The 19,859-nt window shown below is 45.1% G+C and overlaps 2 protein-coding genes, 1 long non-coding RNA gene and 1 other non-coding gene across 4 annotated transcripts; 1 reads left to right on the top strand and 3 right to left on the bottom strand.

Moving 5' to 3' along the window:
* Positions 1–259: 259 nt before the first annotated feature.
* LOC112268847 lies at positions 260–2,390 on the bottom strand. Its single transcript, XR_002960337.1, has 4 exons — positions 2,255–2,390; positions 2,049–2,155; positions 1,071–1,810; positions 260–991 (listed from the first exon to the last, which is right to left on the bottom strand). It is a non-coding gene; the product is annotated as an uncharacterized LOC112268847 (long non-coding RNA).
* Positions 2,391–6,784: 4,394 nt separating this feature from the next.
* Positions 6,785–6,971, bottom strand: MIR169D (microRNA MIR169d). The gene has a single exon (NR_126855.1). It is a non-coding gene; the product is annotated as a microRNA MIR169d (primary transcript).
* A 1,407-nt stretch (positions 6,972–8,378) lies between these two features.
* LOC100825539 (multiple organellar RNA editing factor 9, chloroplastic) lies at positions 8,379–12,132 on the bottom strand. The gene is made up of 5 exons (XM_010239528.3): positions 11,690–12,132; positions 10,072–10,169; positions 9,909–9,974; positions 9,098–9,810; positions 8,379–8,630 (listed from the first exon to the last, which is right to left on the bottom strand). Exons 1-5 carry the CDS (start codon positions 12,070–12,072, stop codon positions 8,619–8,621), a joined length of 1,272 nt encoding a protein of 423 aa, XP_010237830.1. The 5' UTR covers positions 12,073–12,132; the 3' UTR covers positions 8,379–8,618.
* A 3,547-nt stretch (positions 12,133–15,679) lies between these two features.
* LOC100834960 (methylthioribose-1-phosphate isomerase) lies at positions 15,680–19,711 on the top strand. The gene is made up of 9 exons (XM_003577650.4): positions 15,680–16,041; positions 16,148–16,203; positions 17,144–17,299; positions 17,434–17,533; positions 18,265–18,407; positions 18,494–18,599; positions 18,776–18,914; positions 18,998–19,266; positions 19,365–19,711. The coding sequence occupies exons 1-9, from the start codon at positions 15,973–15,975 to the stop codon at positions 19,431–19,433; spliced, it is 1,107 nt and encodes a 368-aa protein (XP_003577698.1). The 5' UTR covers positions 15,680–15,972; the 3' UTR covers positions 19,434–19,711.
* Positions 19,712–19,859: the final 148 nt, after the last annotated feature.

The following is a 19,859-nucleotide window of genomic DNA, read 5'->3' as shown; positions in this document are numbered from 1 at the left end:
GTGCTCCAGTGTCATCTGCCAGGGATGGCTCTCCCTCTCCATGGTAAACAACCTAGGTTACATGGCTTGGAATGGTGAATGACCGAAATGGATTAACCTAGAGGGGGGTGAATATGTCCTTTCTGGTCTTATAATATCTTTCACAAATTAGGTTATGCGGATAACATAGGTTTGCCTAATGAACTATGTGTGAAACACCCTATATGATCACAAGAGTACTTCAAGCACGAAGGCTATCACAAATGTTAGACCAGAAGGAAAAAGTTAGGATAGAAATAACTGAATCAGACGGAGACGAAGACATAACCCGATGTTCAATCTGTTGGGAGAGAATTGTTCACCGTCTGGAGAGGTGTGTACTATACCACAAAGGACCCCAACGCCACGAAGTCTCACCTTCAGTTTCCTTGAGCTCCCCAAATGAAATAGTAGCTCACTTCACTAGTGGTGGGTCTTGAGGTGGCCTCCAAACCCTCACAAACTTGATCCGGAGCGAATCCACACCTGCTTTGGAAGCTCACAGGACGGACTCCAAGCGTCTAGGAGTCCCCACAACTCCAAGAGTAACTAATCAAGTGATGAAATTCAAAGAGGAATGAATCCTTCTTGTGGAAGATTGTGGATCTAAGACTCCTCTCAATTTTCCCTCAAAGAATTGGTTTGATTTGAGAAGGGATGAGAAGTTATTTGAGCTTTGGAACTTGGGGCTAATGGAGATCGAGAAAGAATAGACTCAACTCAAAAGTGGGGGAGAAAGGTAACCCTAAAGGTGCAATCTTAACGACATGTAAAGGCACCCGTGGATACCCGATCTAAACCTGCCGCACCCAGCCATGGCCACTGATGAGATGGACCGGCGCTGCCCAGACATGCTGCTGCGCCTCTAGGCCTTCACCCCACCGGTATTGTGGCCTTCCTCCTACTCATGCTAACGCGCCGGCCGCTACTTTGCTACTGCTCCAATTGCTCCGTGTACTTGTGATTGATGCTCCTATGAGATGATGTGAATAAAGTTTTATCAGATGTTATTAAGATATGTCATGGAATGAAAGAAAGCAACAGGAATTTACCATTTAAGAAATGCGCCTCTGATCTGGCATGCATGCCGCGTCGCAACCTTGCCTCGATAGTGATAAGGAAGCAGATCTCATTGTCATGGGATCAGGAGGACAAGAACCTACCGTGGGTTATTTTCCAGCAACACAGCTTCTCTGATCGGGCTGGGGGATATGGAAGGTGTGGCTGACAGACCCAGTAGACCGCATTGTCGCAACCTTGGGCCGCACATCTGCTATTCAGTGACCAGCTGGCGCCTAGGCTTGGTACGAAAGCCTTCAACCACCCATAACCCCCTCACGGGTCACGCCCATGTTTTAGTCTTCTCTCTCTTGGGCCGGTAGGCCTCATCCACATTTGTCGCAACCTTCCGCCACACATCTCCCATTCGGCTACCAGCTGGCACCTAGGCTTGGTACGAATGCCTTCAACCACCCGTAACCCCCTCGCGAGTCACACCCACCTTCAGAGCGTGCCCACACAGAAACCCAGAATGCTCGAAGAATCCGCACTCACATTCGAACAAATCCGTTGCCTTGTGAACTCTCACCTGGAACATCACCTTGCACCATTTCTCCTTCTCAGTAGCCCTAGAGTGCCTTGCGATGAACAATTCCCCGTCTTTTACCTCCTCCAGCAGGTACTGCCTAGAGTCACATAGTGAAGCCCCAAACTGCTCGAACATGGCCCTGGTATATATATCTTGCTTAGCGTGGACCTCAATGGGCAAATTAAATTTCAGAACAACCCCAGCCTGTAGAGAACACAGATTCCCACCATGGTGAGAAGCACACAACTAGAGACAGCAAGACATAAAAATTAAAGTACATTATGAATGCCGGAGAATTCACAGAAGTTTGTTTCCCAAGCATGCTAACCAGTTAGAGCCGGCCGGCACCAGTTTTGGGCATGCAATCAAAATCTCTGAAGTCCAAAAAATAAAACAGAGCTTGCGAGCGCAATGCTAATTTGCGACAGTAATTAGCACTTACGCGAGTGGCGCATCGTCGTACACCCCTCAATCGGCCATGACCCCTGAGGCATCTTGGCGGTACAGTCTTGAAGTAAGTCTTGGAAGTCTGGGAGCGTCGATCCCAACCTGCAAAATTCATTCAGCGAACAAGGGCACGACTGGGACTCAGATCTGCGAGCATTAGCTGGCGGAAGAGACCAAGAGATCACCGGGTTGCGTACTTACGCGACTGATCCGCCGACTAGTTGGACAGGGTCCTCGAATCAATCAAGGGTCTTCTCTCTCCATCGATCCACCGGTTAGAGCTGCCATGCCGCCGGTCAGGCTTGGGAAGGGGCCGTCGGGCCGAGCGTGGTTTGTTATTTGGGGGAAGAACTACAGTGTCCCCCTCCGGCTGGTTCTAATTCACTCGAGGCCCAAAACGCGGCTGCAGATAAACCGAATAGGCCCAGGAACAACATGGACCAAATAGTCTTTAGGTACAGCTCGCACTTGGACCACATTCAAATTTTGAATGTTCCCAGATGAAGGACCAGAAATGGCCCAGCATGCGCCCTGTTCTATACAAGACTTGGGCCATTTCAGATACGGCTGGCCCACCTGAGAAGGCTGGATCGGGAAGGATCAACGTACCATGATACCGTGAGTAGTAGGAGACGGGACCAGAAAATCCACGTTCGGTGAGCCGTCTATTTTAGTACATCCAGAGGCCGCTTGTGGTCAGAAGTCCGGTATCCCGATGGTAGGCAAAATCGATAGATAAAAAATCATTCTTTTTGAAGAAGCCGGCCCAGGCCCATCTGCCCGAGCAGCGAGCCCACCATCATGCTCTCGGTCTCTCGAAACGGGAACGGAGCTGTCCCTCATGAGAAATGTTAACACAAGTGTTCTGATTTCCTCTAAAAAATTCAGTGTTTGCTGGTTGTAATGATGTTTGCCTTACATGATAAGCAGGTGCATATGAAAATAAAATAGTAGTTTTTACTTTTTCAGGGAAAAGCTTATACCAACAAATATCCAATGAGAGACGTTTTCCATAAAGACAGATAATAACGTATTTACATAATTCATGTGTATACGATGGGTGTAAATTGTATACATAACGCATATAAAGCCATGAATGAATAGAAGACCTACGCAGACAACCAAAAAACACCGTCTCCGAGCTTGGTTCTATTTCTGCTCTGCTCCATTTTATTTATTTATTTATTTATTGGTTTTTTAGGGGATTTATTTTTTGGTTAATTAATAGTCTTTGATCTATTTTGTAAGATTTGCAACAGGACTGTCTCGTCACTCCGTGTCATCCGGCCATTAATTTGTGGGTCCATTAATTTAAAGCTGTGCTGCAAAGCCTTTTATCTAAACTTTAGACTATACTCTGTTGTTGCAGCTAGCACGATTACCAAACAAATTCTGCAATGGTGTTTATATGCATCATACAGAAACATGTCTTAGGTGTTATGCAAATACTGCATCACGCCTGTCATCATGCTTAGACTCACGACAGACACCCCAGAAATCCAGAAGAACATAAACAAACGTGTGGTTAATTAATTAGTGTTCATCCTGAATATACATCACTCCGATATATATATGCCGAAGAGCTCGATCGATCGTCTTGTGCAGGGCTAAGCTATCTCTTGTTGACGACGTAGGCAACGACGGCGAGGCTGGGGCGGTCGCAGGCGGCGCGCAGCAGGCAGAAGACGCCGGCGACGAGCGGGAGCATGACGAGGCAGAGCACGCCCTTCTCCGCGCCCTCCGTCCGCGTCAGCGCCAGCGCCAGCAGCGGGCTGCACGCCACCGCCGTCAGAAGCACCTGCAGCGACACCCAAATCTGCACCAACAAGTCAAATAACTTTACAAATTAATTACAAGATTGGTTGGATTATTTATGCATTAAGCAAAATTACATGGATGATCCATACGTACGCAGTTTGGTATCTTGCGATCGGACTCTTCATCGTCTTCGGCGGCAATGGCCACGGCAGGTGGCCTGGGCTTGGAGGCGATGTTGGACGGCGACGGCGGCGCAGCCACGGCGGCTGGGGGTAGCGTAGACGGCATGGATGCGGGCTCTCTGTTCTCCGGGTCCCGCTCGTCGGCCATGGCGCGGACGGACACGGATGTTTCGGCTCTCTGTCTGTCAAGTAACAACCCTAAATAATCTGCAACTGTTTTGGTTGATTCCTGGCTGAAATTTATTTATACCGAGGGAGTTCTTGCGCTGTGGTGGGTTTATGGGTAACTGGGAGGGATTCTGGTACGTACCGGTCGAGTTGAATCGGTAGCACCAGATATACTACCAATTGGATAAATGGATTTCCTTCTTTTTTTTAACTGGATGTTTCCCTTTCCATTCATTATCCTGCGGTCAGAATAATAGCTACGCGCAGGGGACGGATAATTGGAAATTTTCATTTTTTCGAGAAAGAAAGCTCTGACCTTGTTAATTTACTTGCATCTGCGTGTTACTATGTACTCGTTGACAAACATTACAAAAGCTGACATAAATCGGACTAGCCGCATAAAGATTTTGACAAGCCGTGTAAGTCGTCCATCTAGGAAAAATGGAAATCTAAGATCGTTGGATGCCTCATGGCTAGGGATATAATTCTCCCAAGACAAGTTGTCATACTACTCCTCTGTCGATTCCTGTTGGTGAATCGACGAGAAAGAATATCAAAAACACGAATATAAATACTGCATTTTGCACTTTTTAGAACTCTGGCTCTATTTATTCAATGAGCTAAGAATTCACTGGCCGCGGCCTTTCGTCCCGGCTTAACCATCATGTGTTGCTACATGTCAGAAGTGCAATTGTTTGTTCAATAGTACTGATGATCAATCCAAAACAATTCCACTCTTTCGACAAATTATATTGTCCCTCTTCTTTTTGTTCCCTAATTTTGCATGGTCAATATGTTGGCCTAGCTAATATAAATCCTGCCACACTGCCATGGATGGCAGATCCTCTTTCCGTCGGTGCCGCCAGCGTTGGCCGTGGTGGAAATGGGCCTGGTGCCGAAGGTGCCTGAGCTGGAGGTTTATGGCGGAGGTTCCCACGGTGGTGTGCCGCACTGCCGCACACGGGATCAGCGATGCCGCCCTTCTCCATGGCTGGCGGCATCTGCTTGTCCGTCGATTGGTGATGGTCGAGGATCTAACTCCCGGTCAGATCTATCGTCAAGGTGGCCCATGGCCTGTCGGCGCCGCGTTGAGGGAAGGTGAGGGGCTGTTGGAGCCCTGTAGGTGTTCCAGCAGTTACGTGTGTTTTCATGGTGCAGCTCTGCTCGGATCCAGTCAGGTTCGGTCGGGTTCGGTACGGCGGGGCTCCATTGAAAACTAACCTGACCTCGATCATGACGGTTGATGACGGCGCCTTTGCACTGTTACCTTGTCGAAAGCATGGGTTTTGCAGCTCCCGCCCCTCGCTCGGGCTGCTCCTGGGGGAACCCCTAGTCTCGGTCTTCCCGGTGCCATTCCCCCCTCCCGAGGGCATCGTCCTAGAGCAGGTGCGGCTGGCTGTAAGGGTCAGGAGGTGGAGCAGCATGGTATCTACAGCACCGATGTCGGCAGGTCTCGGCAACGTGGTACAACGGGATCTCGGTGGCAGATGCATGTTGATGGATGTGTGCAGGGAGGTGGAGACAATGTCTGGTGTCGTGGCAATGTCAATGACAGGTCTGGCAAGGTCAATGTTTCGATCCTTGTCCTGAAGATGGAATGAAAGACGCGGCAGCGGTGGCTTCTGAAGCGTGCGCATATGGGACATGTTGAAATCAGCTGGACCGGTGCGACATCTTGTTTTAAATTATGTTTTTTGGTGTGTGGTCAGGACGGTCGTCCTGATCATGGTCACCACCATAAGATTTAAGTGAAGTGTGTTGGTGTATCGTCAGGACAGACGGTACTTAATCAAGTCTGTAGGTGCTACAGCACCAAGAAAGTGAATTCGGGTTGACAGTCTGTTTTGACCGGGTGTTTCGACATTCGAAAAGAGAAAAAAGATGACTCCCGAAAAATATTTTCCTATTGAACAGGCTTCCGATGAAAAAATACAGTACTTTCTACTGTTTGCTCGGCTACATGCATGATGCATGCTTTCCTGACACATCGCGACGAAGACGTCTATCAGTTAACGTGCAAAGCGGTGGGGGAACACGTTAGGGACAGCTTATGTACAAACACGTGTGCTCCCACATGGCACACGTGTGGCTATCCACCCTGCCACAGACGCAGCCTCGTGTCCGTTCGGTTGGCACAACGAATTAGCTAGCTTACGCAGATCCTTGGATCCCGTGACCGCTGTCCCACGTATGCCTGCCAAATTCCCTGCCTGCAAACAACACTAACACTATCACAATATAAACAGGGAGGTTAATTGCATGTCTCTGTCTGCCTGGGACCTAATTTGCCAGCATAACCTGGATGGAAATTTGGTACTACTACACTGCTCCGATTCAAGAAAGAAAGATGCAGAGCAGAGAAGAGAAATTGAATTAATATTGATGTTGGAAGATTTCAGCTGGCTAATAACTTTGTATGCACTTCATGGGCGTGTCTTCCTTCTGCATTTTCTGCAGCCATCACATAGTGATCTGAATCCATGAACAACATTAATTTCGAATAATTCACAACTCAAAGAAACAAGAATTCAGAATCGCATTACCAGTTAAGTAAACTCGGCCTGCAATGGTGATGGGATTAGTCAACTCCGGAAGAAGGATGTTATTTCCTTTGGAAGAGGGGTGGCCTGGCATGGTGGATGAGAGCCGCTCTGGCTAGCCAAGAAGACCCACCCATGCAACCACACTAACCACGCCAACCACAAGAAATTTGTCCATTGGTTACCATGCATGGCTAGCTGGTTAGCAGAGGGCAAGCATAGGCAAGTCATTCTTGGCTACCAAAATCAAGGGAGGCTCTCCATCTCCATGCAAGGCCTTCCCCTCTTCTTCTTCTTCCTCTTCACTTGCTAAACTACTTTGGAGATGTTTGTATGTATATATGATTGATGGATCTCGCTATGGCTGCGTGTGTGACATACATCGCTGCTGGTATTTATAGTGTGGGGGGTGGAGTGGAGAGGGGCCAGATGAGAGCAGCCGCTTGCTGCCGCATTCAAGTGGAGCGCCCAAATGTGACATGGATGCGAGTGGGATTCTGTTTATCCCCTTTAATTTGTTTGACTTGCTAGTTTTAAGAAGTCTTTAAAGTTCGATTTAGAGATTTGAAAGTTAGCTTAGAAGCGGGATATAAACCGCCGCGCCCTGAAATGTGATGATTCTAATTGTATTTCTGGCCGAGCTAAAATTCAATTGCATTTCAGCGAATTTTTCGGTTTGACATCGAACTTCACGCAGGACATCACAATGCACTCCCACTTTCTCACAAAGGTTAATCGTAGTTAGTATAACTTTGTACTCTCTCCGTCCAATAAAAGATGTCTCAAGTTTGTCAATATTTGAATGTATCTAGATATGATTTAGTATATAGATGTATTCAAATTTAATCAAAATTGAGACATTCTTTGTTGAACGGAAGGAGTAGTTTATATGAATCTATACAAATCCCAGTCATTTATTTGTGGACGGATCGGAGGGAGTACTAATTGCTAGTCAAACCTTTGACTTAAACGGAACAAAATGTGTCAGTTTTAGTGAAAAGGAGCGAATATAAATTAACGCGAGAAATATTTGTGAGGCACATGGTTATAGTAGTAAGATCTTAAAGATACAAAGTATGTGAAGATAGATCACCCAATGGTTTTTTTTTCTTCTTAGACGAATAAAAGGAATACTTGCAAGTACCGACTTCAGCATTAACAGATGCACACCACCACAAAGTTTTCAAGGTCAAGGGCAAGGAAAATAGAAGAAAATATCCATGAAGCTAGAAAAGCTGAAACAAAATCAATCCAAACACAACCTTTGGTTCCGTATGGCACAATTATCCCGTTTGGAAAGGATAGGTTCTAAAGTTTATTCCATAGATCTTGAGAGTTGACTCGGGCCTCAAAATCTCAAGAAATCTCGAGCCCACGATGGATTTAGATGCCCAATGATATGATCGATCAAAGCATCTTAACGGCATCTCTCACAAAAGAAAATCTGCAGCGAATGTCAATGAGCATAAGTCGAGTCAAGGGTGCTTATCAGAAATCACATACGAGTACATGAGTTCTACCAACGATGACTAATGGGCTCGTTGAAAACAACAAAGAAGTGTAGCATTACCTGAGGCTGCAATTGCGGGAATCAACTTGCATGTCTATTGCACCTACGATGATCTGATGCCAAAATTCTACAGCTTCAATGAATGCGGTTGTAATAGATCGCAAAGATAAATAACACATGGATCGTCCATCAGAAGCACAGACCGTTCCAGACTTTAAAAATGTCAAACGTATGGCTACAAAAAAGAATCAAATCCTTTACCCAGACTGTTGGTAGCAAGTAGCAAGTAGCAACACACATTCATAATGTAGTAAAGCAGTTCGGTCGTTTATTTTACAGGTAGAAATTTCTACATTTCAAGTAGAGCAACTACTGCCTTGTCCTTCGGTGAAGCTCGCATCAAGCCCTTACTGCCTACCCTGCAAGATCAAAGGAAGATGCGTATATTAACAAGAAAAATGAAAACAAGAATACAACAAACTGACACATAATTTCATACGCACGCTCCTCTGAGTCTTGGCTGCTGCCAAATGAGTGTTGCAGAGAAACTGAGAGATACTATGACTTTACTCTAGCTGCTTGGGCTGATGCATGCGCCAGGTCTGATTGTTATTTCTCCATATTAATTTCCATGTAAATGATTAACTAGTGCTATATGCATGCTTGCCCTTATAATTAGTAAAATATTTAGTTCACTTGTCTAAAATTCCATTAAGTAGGGAGACATGTTGAAGCCACAAATCTGAGAAAAGAGTCACCACACTGACTTCAATCTATCACCATAATTGTGCATATTCAGGATTTATGGGTGCCAATACATTAAAATTCAATCCAATTTTTTTTTCTGGTACCAGTAGTAAAAGTCATATGCGAAATGCTTGCATACCTGCCAATTCCCTTGTCCTTCATTTGGGCTAGGATACTGACTAGAACCCCTTTGCAAGTTATCTCCTCCATATGCAGGTCCTGCCCCTTGTCTGTTATCTCCACCATAACCTGGACCCCCTTGGTTAGCTCCAGGATTTGTTGGTGCAGCTGGTTGCCCGTAAGCTCCAGGTCCAGACGGTTGCCCAAAAGTTGCAGATCCAGACGGTTGCCCGTAAGTTCCAGGTGCAGACGGTTGACCATAATTTCCAGGTGCTGAAGTGCCAGTAGACCTAAAATCGCCTGCTTGTCCTTGCGAGAAGTTTCTGTGCTCTTGTGGGTTCTGGTAACCTTGACCAGCTTGATTTGCTTGCCCTTGGTAACCACCAGGTGGTCCATTGTAACCTGATTGGTTTGCAGAATCATTCCTCCCATAACCTCTACTGTCTTGTCCAGTTTGTGCGTAGTTCTGCTGTGGAGCATAGCCTCTTCTATCTTGATGCGCGCTGTACGTTTGGAAGTTTCCTTGCGGCGGTGGGCTGTTCTGGTAATTTCCTGGTGGTGGAGGGCTGTTTTGGTAATTTCCTCGCGGTGGAGGGCTGTTTTGGAAATTTCCTCGCGGTGGACTGTTCTGGTAGTTTCCACCATAGCTGCGATTTCTGTCAGTCCTTTGCGGTTTGCTATATTGAACAGGTGGCGGTCTTGGGGTTATGACGCCATTATCATATTTGTCTCCTGTTGAACCAATTCACACATACAAATAAGATCAGGACCATACAAAGCTACTATGATGAACAGTAATTCAAGGAAATGAAAACAAGAATACAACAAACCTCCATACTCCTTCGTCTCTGGATATAGATATGAATCAGGCAAGATGAAAACAACTCCAGGCATTCCTGTTGAAAATGCCAAAACAGGCAAGCAGGTACTTCAGTGTCTAGAATCTCAAAGCATTCCAAGTGTAACACAAGTTTAGGTATCATATCCTCTCACCGCGAAATTTTTCTGACATCTCCTCAGTAATTTCAGCTTGAAACCCAACATATGTTGTCGTACTAAGAGCATACATCCTCTTTTTAGCCTCTTCATAACTACAAGATGCTCAGAACTCAGAAAAATGAGGCAAATATTTGTTGCAGTTGCTTATATATCAGTCAAAAGAAATATTAGCATCATAAATAAGCGGACGCCTTGACTAGATAAGAGCAGAGCAATCAATTATATACAGTAACAGCTCCACACATTCTAGGTAAGAGCAATAACTTGACTAGGTATCGAATCCTTGAACTGAAAACATGATTCAACAACTGAGGGCTTGTTTGGTACTAGAGTTTTTGGGGTGTTTTCTAGGGTATTATCCACTCCAAATTGAAAAACACTAGAAGCCCCAAATGGTTGTTTGGTAGTAAGGGTTTAGAGGGGATTATCCCTAGCTTTCCCCCACAAAACACTCCATTTTTGTACCAAATTAGAACACTTCTCACTCTAAATCCCTAGCTTTCCCCCACAAAACACTCCATTTTTGGGGTTTTGAGAGTTTTGGGTGAACACCCAAACCCCTCAAATACCAAAACACTAGTGACTAAAAAAATACGCTAACACCAAACAAGGCCTGAATGTGCGTCCCCTAATAACTGAATTTGTATTTCACAAATGCTAGTAAATATATACCCATATCAGTTCTCCAAATTCAAATCCTTCTCTATTGTTATGTCAACCCTAATTTTACACAGAAAGCAACAAAAATGGAGAAAAGCTTACAGCTCAGAGCATTGAATCTCGGAGCATCGAACGTACACATCTTAGTTTCAGATCGACCTTGAGAAGCTACTTTCAATATTGGGCTTAGATGGGAAACACCCAGTTTACTTTTGGAGAGCTAACAGAAGGCAGGATTAATTGAATGTATGATCGAATTATGGATTCAAGTCAGAAAGGTACAAAGAGCAGTAGATCTAGAACATTTTGGATACTTGAAATCCCCACCCGAAATACAGCTCCTCCAAGCAAAAGTAATATTGCACGGCATAACTGTATCAGATTATGTGACATTCTTTAATAATCACATCCAGGACAATTGGCGACACAAAACAAATGATATCATTCACAACTACACGACTGGGGCTCAAGCACAGAAGAATTTTGATTCACACATTATAATCCAACATAAGTGGAGCAAGGACATCAAATTATCACGTAAATCAAATCCTGTTGACATTATTCACATCCACAGCCACCCAATCAACATGACTTGCGCCCTCAAAGCTACAACTTGAAAAACATTCATGCTACACAATGACTACACACAATACCAACTACAGATTAGTACAGTACTAAAAACCTTTGCTATGGAGTAGTAAACATTAAAACAGAATGGTAAACCAAAACTAGACAGCACATCTCATAACAGAACGACAACAATACCACACATACGCCACCATCAATCTATCGGACCATAAGCAAGAGTCAGCAAACGGAAGCAATTACAGAGTTCGTATCGAAATTCACACTTCCGAGGGAGTCTAATTCGACATGACACAGAGCAGCCCAATCCCTCACCGATTCACAAATCTCTGACGAGAACAAGAAATTTAGGGGAATCTCGCCATACCTTCCGACGACCTGGGCGAGGGTCTGGAGGAAGGTCTCGATCATCTCCTCGCGGGAGGGCTTGGGGTCCGGGAACTCCATGGTGATGAGCCAGTGGTTGTAGTCGCACCCCTCGAAAAGGATCTCGTCGGGGCCGATATTGTTTTCGTCCGCCCCGCGACCGTAGTCACCTCGAGCCGCGGCCGCCGCCGTCGACCGGAACCCGGCAGCGGCGGCGGCGCCGGGGAGGAACGGGCGCGGAAGCGGCGGGACGAAGGGGGCGGGGAGGAGGAGGGAACGGGAGGAGGATGCAGCGACGGAGACGGCCGGGCGGAGGAGGAGGGGCGCGGAGGTGGAGGTGGAGGCGGCGGCGAGGGCTCGCCGGAGGCGCAGCGCGAGGGCCATGGCGTGCTAGGGTTTTCGTGGGGGCGGAGAGTTTTGGGGTTTAAGGAGTTTGTGAGAGAACGGTGAGGGAAATGGGGAGAGTAGTGTAGTTGTGGACAGCCACTTACGGGTGGGGTCGGGACGGGGGCGTGGCTCTAGGCTGTCAGTGAGGTTGTGCGGTTTTGGCTTACATGTAGGGCCCGCAAACAGTATACTATTTGCATATTGTTTGGTATCTTTACTATACAAAAGATTTAATTGGTGACGCTGAAAAGACTCAATTATCAGCCGTGATCCGTCACTTTGTGAACTCTTTTTACCGTCACTTGCTAATTTAGCATATCGTGATGTGAATAAATAGAGAAAATTACTTAAAAGGGCACGTGTTTGGGAAAGCCATCTTTTTTTTAAAAAAATTCAAATTACCACCAATTTCTTGGTCCATTGTATTCCCGCTCACTAATTTCGCTGTTGATCTCATTTTGATGAAAAAAACTGACAGAAAAACGCACATGTCAGGTACACGTTGGCTCCACGCTGGCCCAGGCCGTGCACTGTGGCCGAACCCGACCCGATCGAGCGAACCCGACCCGATCGAGCGAACCCGCCCCTAGCCAAACCGAGCCCGACCTAACCCTAGTCCGGGAGCCGACCGCGTCCTCCTTCCCCCATCCGTCCCGCGCCTTCGCGCGGCCCATCTTCTCCGACCTGCTCTGCCTCGGCGCCTTGCCGTTGTTGCCCACTACGATGCGCGCCGCTGAAGCCACCGCCGGCTTCGTCACCGCCTCCTCCTCGAACACCGTCGCCATGGCGGGGGCCGGGAGCTTCACCACTGCCACGGGCTCCTCCGCCGCTGCCGCCGGTGATTCTCTCGCCGTGCTCGTCCCCCGTGATTCCCTCGTCGTTGCGGATCTCTCTGCCGCCGCGCTCGACCCCCGCGATTCCCCTCATCGCGGCCGGATCTCTCTGCCGCCGGTAGGAGGCATCGCCACGGTTCGCCGTGCGTCGCGTACCCCGCGATTCCCGCTCGTAGCCGCTGGCCTTCCGCTCTCGTCCTTCGCGAAGCCTTCCGGGACTGCGAGATTTGACAGAGAGAGGGATGGCGAGCGACGGCGGCCATGAGCGCGATGAATGGCGCCATGAGCACGAGGAGCGGCAGCACGGCAAACGCGACGCAATACAACAAGCCGCGGGCGGACGAGGCAGGGGCGACGCGCGTGGGCGTCGGGCGGCTTGCTGGGAGGGATCCGCCGGACGCGGAGCAGCGGCCATGGCGGGGCGAGCGGCAGCGGCGGAACAGTGGCCATGGTGGCGGAGAAGGGGATTTTAGCAGCGGCCAGGGCCGCGGGCAGACGGAGCCGGGCGCGAGAAGCTTGAGGGCGGGGGCCGCGGGCGGACGGGGGCAGGGGATCTTAGGAAGAAGGTCGTGGTCCAGCACGGCGGCACACCGATAGGGTCTCCTGTCAGTTTTACCATCGAAATGGTGGTGATTTGAATTTTTTTGAAAAAGGTAGCTTTTTTAGATACGTGTCTCGAATGCGGTGATTTTACGTAATTTTCTCGAATAAATATAGACTACATTCTCTCCATTCCGATTTACAAGGCAGAGTACAAAATAGGATAAATGCCAATTTAATGTTGAAAAAACAACATTACCAAGATGAAATGATGATATCGAATCAAAATACTGGTGCACCTATTAAAAAATCGGCCAGTTAATTCCTGCTTGGAGGGTCACGGAATAGCAATTAACTTCTTAACTCGCCGATTAGCTTATCAGTCCCCTACTCGCCAGTCAACCAAGCAGCTATCAGTTAACGAATTTCTGAACAGTGAGATGTACCAAGGCAGAAAAAAGAAACACAATGTATTCATGAAATTTGAAGTGGAAACAGAGAGTATTTGTTCATGAAGTTAAGAGAGAGCATGAGAGAGAGGCCTCATCATCTTGAATTTCTAAATTTTAGAGATACCTGGATGAGGGAGTGCAATAAAAGATACAATACAAATTGGTATTTTATTCATTTTAAATATGTTAGTCAGCGGACATGTGACGTTTTCATCGTGGCGTAGGTACCCGACTCGACGTCTTGGCCCGAAACCCGACGTCCTGGTCGGGCCTCGGTCCATTTTCCTGCCCAATGCTTGGCCCAAAAGGGCAACAAAAGCTCTTTTATAAAAAAAAATTTATAAAAAATCCTTTTCAATCTCGAAATAATTATTTTAATAGAAAAGGAAAATTTTACGGCTGGGCCAGGCCGAGAATGGGTCTAGTACGATATGAATTGCATGCGAGTTATAATGCATGCTAGAAAACTTGAAACTTAATATTTTGGCTTTTAAATCATTCACTCGAATTACAATTTATCTTCACATCGATTTTGTTTCATCGAGATCGTTGAAACAAGAGCCAATCTCTTGTATTTTACGGAGACAAAATGGCATTTTTCTGTGAAATCTGAAAGTTCGCCCCTAAAAAAAAAAGATTTGAGGATTCTTTCCAACTATGGAAAATCCGCAAGTATATTGGTCACCTTCTTTTCGCACCCCATCTTTTTTTTGGCAGTTGTACCGTAAAAGTTACTTTCTCTGATCTTAAAATCTTGACTCAAGTTTACCCAAATATGGATGTAACTATTATTAAAAAGTGTTTAGATACATGTAATATTTCGACCACAGTTTAAAATCGGAAGGAATATCTTGGTTGCAGAGAGGTACAGTAATAATCCCACACACTTCTCCATCCACTGATACATTTACAACAAAATCTGGCACGAAAAATCGATTTCCTTTTTTTGGATCCCAAATTTGTGCGATACGTCGTTGCGTCGTAGCCATTGAACTCCGAAAGGACGATTCCTTTTTTATGTTATTAAAAATAAAGAACGAAAAAATATTCCTCATGTCCCCAGGAGCCCGACTTTGTGCAGCGTTCTTCTTTAGCTTCCGTCTACGGCCAAGTTTGCAGACATGGCCTGGCAATGGCATGACTCTTGCCGCCGCCTGACCTTGACGGCTGATGGCGTACGCAGCTCAGCTGCACCGCATGACTTCGCATGTTCAAGAATTCTTCTTTTTGACATGCTAATGCTAATATGAGTATGTGACTTGCTTTGTCTTCGGTCAAGGTTTGCAGCCAGCCACGCTGCGATGTCCTATTTCTTCTTTTTCTGCCCCCGACTCTATCGGTAGGAAATTTGATTAATGAAGTTATTGAACTCCGAGGACACAGACAAATACCAGCCGAGAAACCCAACAAAGCAAAAGAAGGCAAGATTTGTTCTGTCGTCGCGAAACAGAAAACAAAAGCATTTGTGGTGATCCAGACAACACATCGTCCCATGCCATTGTGGTAACCATTGCATCTGCAGAGAGAGAAAAAATCCAATTGAATAGGGAAAAATTTCCGATTGAATAATATATCTAATGACTGCCCAGATTTCTGAATATAGAATGAACGGGCTGTCACGTGGCCAGCAGCTGGTCGGGCATGTATGTCTTCCATCCACTGCATGCGAGACTTTTCAATATTTCAACTTTTTTTTATCAAGGCTAAGTGTATGGCACATTCCATCCAAGACATAGTTAAAAGCTCAAGATGCGATGAAATCCTACGATTTACAATCAGAGCTGCATCAAGCACCGACAAACAGCAAAAAAAAGCGTCAGCAAACACTGACAGCAGCACAAGTTCAGCAAAAGCATCTGAATTGAGTTGCAGCACCAATCTCCCCCTCTATATATTCCTTCACTTTCCGGTTCATCTCTCTCCCTCTCCCTCTGTTATCTTCTCAATCAATCTCCCGATTCGCCTCCACCCCGATCCACCTCCCCGCCGCCTCTGCACACACACGCATAAAGGAGGCCCTTTTCTCCACTTCTTCCTTCCCCAGGCCGGCCGATTTTTCATCCTCCCGGAGGATGGGCGAATCCACCAGCGCGCTTCAGTCCATCCTCTACGACCGTGGGTCGCTTCGCCTTCTCGACCAGGTTTTCATTCCCTCCCCGCTCCTTCTTCTCGGTGTTTCTTTCTGAAGTGGGGATGAGTTTCGTTCCTCTGTTCTTGATTGGGGTTTGATTTTGTTATGCGTTGCAGAGGAAGCTGCCCCTCGAGGAGGTCTACATCGATGTCAAGGACTCCACCGATGGATGGTGAGCGTTCGTTGTTTCTCCTTTCTCAAACCTGCTAGTTTTTTTAGTATTAGGATATTTTCAGTGGCGGCGGCCGGACACTCGTAAATTCATCAGGGTTTAATACATAACCTGACTAGCAAGAACACGATGTGGTGGGCGTTTGCTTTGAAGGTTTACCGATGAGAATAATGGGGATCGAGTGATTCGGCACTCAGATTGAAGATAGGATGGGAAGGGAGGGATTTGTGGCGGCGGGGCTAGTGCTGCTGCGTTAGGGCGTTGTTGTCAGAACATGACAGTGTGAGTCTGCTTCCAGGTGGGAGTCTCAGCAGATGGTTGAGCTGGATTGAAAACTTGAAATGTGCTAGATGGGGAAAAAATAAACATCCGAAATCAGACAAGCGAAAAACCAAAACTGATAATTGGTCTAAATAAGGAAAACTGCGAATTTTTTGTCTGTTTTTATATTTAAATAATTGCTGAGAATTTACAAGGCTGGAATGTGAGTTCAATTCAATCACTATAAGTATTCATGAAAATTTTGAACTTGAACGAAACAAATTCAACATGATTAGAGTATTTCTTCACCATTTTTGTAGTAATATTTCACTTGCAGCCATAGAATTTATTTTATATTTTTCTGGCTATTATGAACCTTTATGTTTATATTGAAGTAAATAATTCGCATTTAAACCTTGAAATTCCATGTCCGTTGTTGGTACTTCTATACTGAATTTATAATCTGCAAAGTTGTATCTTTTTTAATTGACACTGAAGAAATCATATTATGTTCTATGTAAATGTAACAACAGTAAATAATATAGTAAATGTTTCAACAATTTGATGTATGCCTCATATAGCAATATACCAATTAAAGCGTGTCTACTGAATAAGAATAGGACCACCGTTTGTATTCTTCTAGTTCCTGTTGAGCATTCAACTCCTTTACACTTTGCAGGAATGCGATCAGAGACATGGTTGTCCGTGGTGCTCCCGCAATAGCCATAGCAGCAGCATTATCATTAGCTGTTGAAGTTTTTAACCAGGATTTCATCGGTACATCTGAGGAAGCAGCCTCATTTGTTTCCAAGAAGTTGGAATACCTTGTTTCCAGGTACACATAGTTCAATTGTTGCACTTGTTTGTAGTTCAGGATCTTGCATGTGATAAGCTCATTATTTCCTTTCAAATGTTTCTATTTCTGTTCATGCATAGCTAATCATTTATTTACTTGATTTTCATTTTCAGCCGGCCAACTGCAGTGAACCTATCTGATGCTGCCACAAAGCTTCAGAACTTAGTGCTAAGAACTGCTGAAACAGCAAAAGATGCCAAATCTATCTTTCAGGTGCTAACCTGCACAAACTAACTCATTATGAACTGTGTCTATGTGCTGAGTTAGTGAATTGGGAGGATCATAAAGCTAATATGTTCTCCAACTTATGTTTCTTTTCAAAGTATAAAGGAAGTAACCAACCTGATGATATTAGGTGACATGAGGCTGAATTTCCAAATTTATAGCATGGAACATGTACCTTTTATTCTTATTCTTTTAAAGCTGATAATATTGTTATATTATCCTTCAAGTTTGAACCTACTGCTAGAACATCACCGATCGATAACAGTTCTATTCAAATTCTGGCTGAATCGTGTTGCTCTTACTTGAAAACTCTTTATTTTGCACAGTTCCTTGAAGAAAAATGGGGAAACCTTATGTCCACTGGTCTTTTTGGTTGGTTCTCAGATAGGTTGGCAGGTTGCAATAGGCAACCAGCAAAAAACTAGTAATGGGCCGGTGGTAACCTTTGGTGCACATGCATACTGGAGTATTAGTTCCAAGTGAGAAAAAAGTAAAATTTCATAAATAATTATTATTTGAAGCTATGAGGTATAGAACCCAGGTTTTTCATCTTAGTTGCTGTCCCGTTAAATTGTTCTTCATTGTTACCTTAACGTATTTTTGCACGGGCCTAGTGATGTAATCTGTGACTACATAAGTTATTTCTCTAATTGATGGAACTGCCAGGTGAACTTAACATATATTTGCTAACATGTTTTATGATCCTTTTTCACAATCAGGTCTTTATTGAAGCTACTGAGACTATGCTAGTTGATGATGTGGCTGATAATAAGGCAATTGGCTTGCATGGAGCTGAATTTCTTCAACGGCAGGTTGGAAGATCGAAAAACATCTCCGTTCTAACTCATTGTAATACTGGCAGGTAAACTATTAAATCAAAATATATTTTTTATTCTGTCTGATGCTCAAAATCCTTATCTGACTATACTTCACTGTTCTCTAATCTAGCCTTGCAACTGCTGGTTATGGAACTGCCCTTGGGGTTATCCGTGCTCTGCACTCTGGAGGCGTTTTGGAGAAAGCCTTCTGCACTGAAACTCGTCCATTCAACCAGGTAGAGAGATTCTTCATTCCATCACATGCATGCCATATTAATTTTATGAATAATTCAGCCCATCGTGTTCTGTAACAAGACATGTAAGGGGAATTTATTAGCTTTACACCATTTTTAAGATAGTTTGCAGTGTATTCTCTGATACAAAGCTCTCAACAATTGTTTCTAATGTACAGGGTTCCAGGCTTACGGCTTTTGAGTTAGTTCATGATAAAATACCTGCAACGTTGATAGCAGATTCTGCTGCAGCTGCACTGATGAATAATGGACAGATTCAAGCTGTAATTGTCGGTGCTGATCGTATAGCTGCAAATGGTAACCACCCACAGTAACAATACTTACAATTGAAGGCCAAATATTCTTGTTCCTCATTGTACTTTTGGTTATGGAATTTAAAGGTGACACAGCCAACAAGATAGGCACATACAACCTGTCAATTTCCGCAAAGCATCACGGCGTGGAATTTTACGTGGCAGCACCAGTAACTTCGATTGATCTCTCCCTTGCATCTGGGAAGCAAATCGTCATAGAAGAAAGATCTCCAAAGGAATTGCTGAACTCTGAAGGTGGTCTAGGAAAGCAAGTCGCTGCGTCAGGTATATCGGTCTGGAACCCCGCCTTCGATGTTACCCCAGCAAATCTAATAACCGCAATCATAACAGAGAAGGTATGGTCTGCCTTTTTTTTCACCTGACCTGTGTGTTTTGCGTTTCTGCTCTTGGAAAACTTTTGATCTTGACCAGAGTTTCCTTATTTGATTCACAGGGAGTTATCACAAAGTCTGATCCTAATGGAACGTTCGACATCAAGGGTTTCATCAAATCTGCAAAGTAATGATCCCCAGCAGTGCATGTCGAGAGCATCCTTCTCATACAATTGATGGTACGAGGCTCGTGATGTAAACTCATCAATATTCAATAAGATCTCCCGAGTGCGAGAGAAATAAGTCAAGTCATGGCAAAACACATGTACAAGATTTAATTTCAGGCAGTGTTTTATTGTTTTGACAAACGGGATGCATCTTTTGTTGATGAATTATGAAGACGCTGTAAAACGATTGTTTCTCAATCCGGTTGGTGGGACCAGCTCCAAATCATTTGAAATTGTGAACACGTACAATATTCCTAGAATGGTGGTGGTAAAGATCACGTTAACAGTTCAAATTACAAGAAGGCAGACATAATTTGTTGAAAAAGGGAGATCTACACGAAATATGCATGATCAAATAGAATGAACTGGCCTGAAAACCATCCAAGAACA

The sequence above is a fragment of the Brachypodium distachyon genome, chromosome 4 (assembly GCF_000005505.3).
Source record: "Brachypodium distachyon strain Bd21 chromosome 4, Brachypodium_distachyon_v3.0, whole genome shotgun sequence".
Classification (NCBI taxonomy): domain Eukaryota; kingdom Viridiplantae; phylum Streptophyta; class Magnoliopsida; order Poales; family Poaceae; genus Brachypodium; species Brachypodium distachyon.
This window is presented reverse-complemented; position numbering and strand designations above follow the sequence as displayed.